Consider the following 3679-nt stretch of genomic DNA (forward strand, 5'->3'; position numbering starts at 1 on the left):
TCAAGACAACGAGGATGAAAGGCCATTTACAAATCAAAATTTAATTGCTTTATCCATATAGAGATATGAGTCAGGTGGGAGTTCACATGCTGGGGCTGAGTACACGGTCTTCTAATTGTTCGCGTGTAGTTCCTAATGATGAAGATTTACATGTCAATCAATTGTTTGACACGAAAAGAGATTTGCAAGAAGCTGTGCACCGAATTGCAATGAAACATAATTTTGAGTTTAAGGTAAAAAAATCAAACAATTCTACATACACAATTATTTGTGTGGACAACAATTGCAGTTGGTGTTTGAGAGCGACAAAGATGGACACAAATGAGTTCTTTGTAGTTCGCAAGTATGCGCAGGAACATACTTGTGAAGTGGGTATTCATCAAAATGATCACAGGCAAGCTCGATAATGGTCTATTGGTCGACAGATAATACACAAGTTTCAGGACCCATGGACAATTATAGACCTACAGATATCATCAGCGACATCCGTAGGGAATATAGGGTGGTTATGAGTTACCAGAAGGTCTGGAAGGCAAAAGAATGTGCATTGGAAGATTTAATGGGTTCGACAGAGGAGAGTTACGCCAAATTGGTCAAGTATTGCTACAACAAGGTGAGAACTAATTCTAACTTGACGTTTTTTATTGAAACCGATGGGCAGAATCGCTTCAAGAATTTTTTTATGACTCTTGGACAATGCATTAGAGGTTTTTGAAATGCGATGCGACCTCTAATTCTAGTTGATGGTACAACCCTAAAAGCTAGATATGAAGGGAAGTTGATTATTGTTACATGTCAAGATGCCAACATCCAAATTTACCCTCTTGTAGTTGATATTGTCGATGGAGAGACTGATCTTGCAATGCGTTGGTTCTTCACGAAGTTGAGAGAAGTAATTGGGGACATCGAGAACCTTGAATTTGTGACTGGCCGAGGGCAGTCAATAATAAATGGTATAGCCGAAGTTTTTCCGGAAGCACGTCATGGTTATTGCATGTACCACATTCAGGGCAACCTAAAGACTAGGTACCGGGGCAGTGACATCGTTGCATTGTTTAGGAGAGTTGCAGAAGCTTACAGTTTTGAAGAGTTTACGAAGTTCATGGGCGAAATAGAACATAAATTAGAAAGTGCATGGGAATATCTATCAAATATAGGAGTCGAACATTGGGCACGGTCACATTTTTCAGAACGTCGATACAACATGATGACGTCGAATAATGCGGAGTCACTCAATGCATTATTCAAAAAGGATCAAGAGTTACCAATTCTCACAATGATTGAACATATTCGTAGCAAGTTGCAACAGTGGCTTTATGACTAACGTGAGGAATTCCAGAATTGCACGAGTGTGCTAGTTCCGACACAGGAAGATCGACTATTCAAAACTCTGGAAGTGGCAAAAACTCTATTTGTGGAACCACTAGATCAATTTCGCTTCTCCGTGAGATGCGGGCGTAAAGTTGGATACATTGTAGACTTGAACGACAATACCTGAATGTGTAGACAATTTCAGTTGGAGAGTTTTCCATGTGCGCATGCTATCGCAGTGGCTATGTATAGAGAATTTCCACCACACAGCTTATGCAGTCATTATTACGTGGCTGATTTTTGGAGAGCAGCTTATGCCGAAACTATATTTCCTCTACCAAATGAAGTCGAGTGGGAAGTTCTTGATTATATTGTAATACTTAATAATTTGTTGCCACTTGAAGTTCCACCGCATACTCCTAGTCATAGACAGATGTCTAGAATATCATCTACAAGAGAGTTTCCACAACGACGTAAGTGCGGGAGGTGCGGCGCTACAGGATATACACGTCGATTTTGTACAAGTCAGATCCCACTAAACAATGACTCGACGAATATGTAGTATCTATATAAATCATATGTATTCTCTATTTGTAATATATTTTTGATTTTCTCAATTTAAATCGGATGTAATTTTAATCACATTGTTTAATTACTCTTTTTAATAACATATTTGAATAAAAAAAATAGGATTGATTTAAATATTGCGATTTAATAATTGATATATTGCAACAGTTAAATATTTAATTGGTTATGTATAATTGGTTAAGTTTTTCTTTGATTAATCACATTGTTTAATATTTCGATTATTTATTTGAATAAGAATAATAGCACTTACATCGAGTTTTCGTTTAAGTATTTCTTTCATTAATTATCTTCATTTGGGAAGTATATTTGATTATTTATATTCCTTTAAAAATTATATTTCGTTAATTATCTTAATGTGTATATTGTTTATTTAATATTTGATTGCTATATTTTGATTACTTATGTAAATTAAAATAATAATATTTTATTTTTTTCTTTTAATACAAGTGAGACAATGATATATATTAACTGATAATATGGAGAGATTACAGACACAACAACAATGTAAATTAAAATAATAATATTTTGTTAATTATCTTAGTACGTATTTTAATTATTTCATATTTAATTACTTATTTCGATTATTTATTTGAATAAGAATAATAGCACTTACTTCAAGTTTTCATTTTAGTATTTCTTTCATTAATTATCTTTATTTGGCACGTATATTTGATTATTTATATTCCTTTAAAAATTATATTTCGTTAATTATCTTAATATGTATATTGTTTATTTAATATTTGATTGCTATATTTCGATTACTTATGTAAATTAAAATAATAATATTTTATTTTTCTTTTAATACAAGTGAGACAAACGATATATATTAACTAACAATATGGAAAGTTACAAACACAACAACAATGTAAATTAAAATAATAACATTTTATTAATTATCTAGTACGTATATTAATTATTTCATATTTAATTACTTATTTCGATTATTTATTTGAATAAGAAGAATAGCACTTACTTCAAGTTTTCGTTTAAGTATTTCTATAATTAAATATTTAAAAAAAATTATTACATTGCAACACGAATCATACCGAAGCAAACAACATTTACATTTTAATAAAATAATATACAATACACTAAGGATCACAGTTATATTCATACAAGTTGCAAGCTAATTTATGCCTCCACATATCAATCCAAGACTGATTTATTGTATCAACATTGCGACCAATGCTCAAAAACTCTATGTACTTTATTGCAAATAAGCCACAGTCGCATCTGCAATCGAAGAAGAATATATTAGTTCGATAACATATAACTGAAAATTAAATCTTAAAATTAAAAAGTTTTAAATCCTTACGATCTTTCTTGTTTTGCCGTCGTCATGTTCCGCACAATGGCTAATCTGTCATTTACTCGAATTATCGCATGACTAGCCATCATGGGTACGATCACAGCCATTGGCTCCAGTATTTGCTCTAGTTGACTTTGTGTCAGATAGCTATGATCAGGGTCGTACATATACATAGTGGAATTAGCAAATATGACCTCCACTGAAAAATAGTGTGAGTTCGCGATCACTGGAATGTACATATGTGTACAATCCGTCCACTGCTTTCCGCACCTCGGCTGTAGCCCAATCACCTACTCTAGCATGTACTCAGATAGAACATATTCATTCCCCTTGCTTAGGAGCTTGTGATCCTCAATATCTACGATACAAACAAACTCAGAGCTCAGAATAACTCGACTAGGACTGTCATAAGATCTTGGGTATCTCTGAGCCCGATTGCGTAACAATTCCATAGCCAAGTCGATATGCTGA

At 33.2% G+C, this 3679-nt stretch overlaps 1 protein-coding gene across 1 annotated transcript; it reads left to right on the forward strand.

Annotated features, from left to right (window-relative positions):
- Positions 1-721: 721 nt before the first annotated feature.
- Positions 722-2072, forward strand: LOC111378930. The gene is made up of 4 exons (XM_023002223.1): positions 722-1292; positions 1340-1457; positions 1507-1784; positions 2047-2072. The coding sequence occupies exons 1-4, from the start codon at positions 722-724 to the stop codon at positions 2070-2072; spliced, it is 993 nt and encodes a 330-aa protein (XP_022857991.1).
- Positions 2073-3679: the final 1607 nt, after the last annotated feature.

Source organism: Olea europaea, unplaced genomic scaffold (genome assembly GCF_002742605.1).
Source record: "Olea europaea var. sylvestris unplaced genomic scaffold, O_europaea_v1 scaffold190, whole genome shotgun sequence".
Classification (NCBI taxonomy): Eukaryota; Viridiplantae; Streptophyta; class Magnoliopsida; order Lamiales; family Oleaceae; genus Olea; species Olea europaea.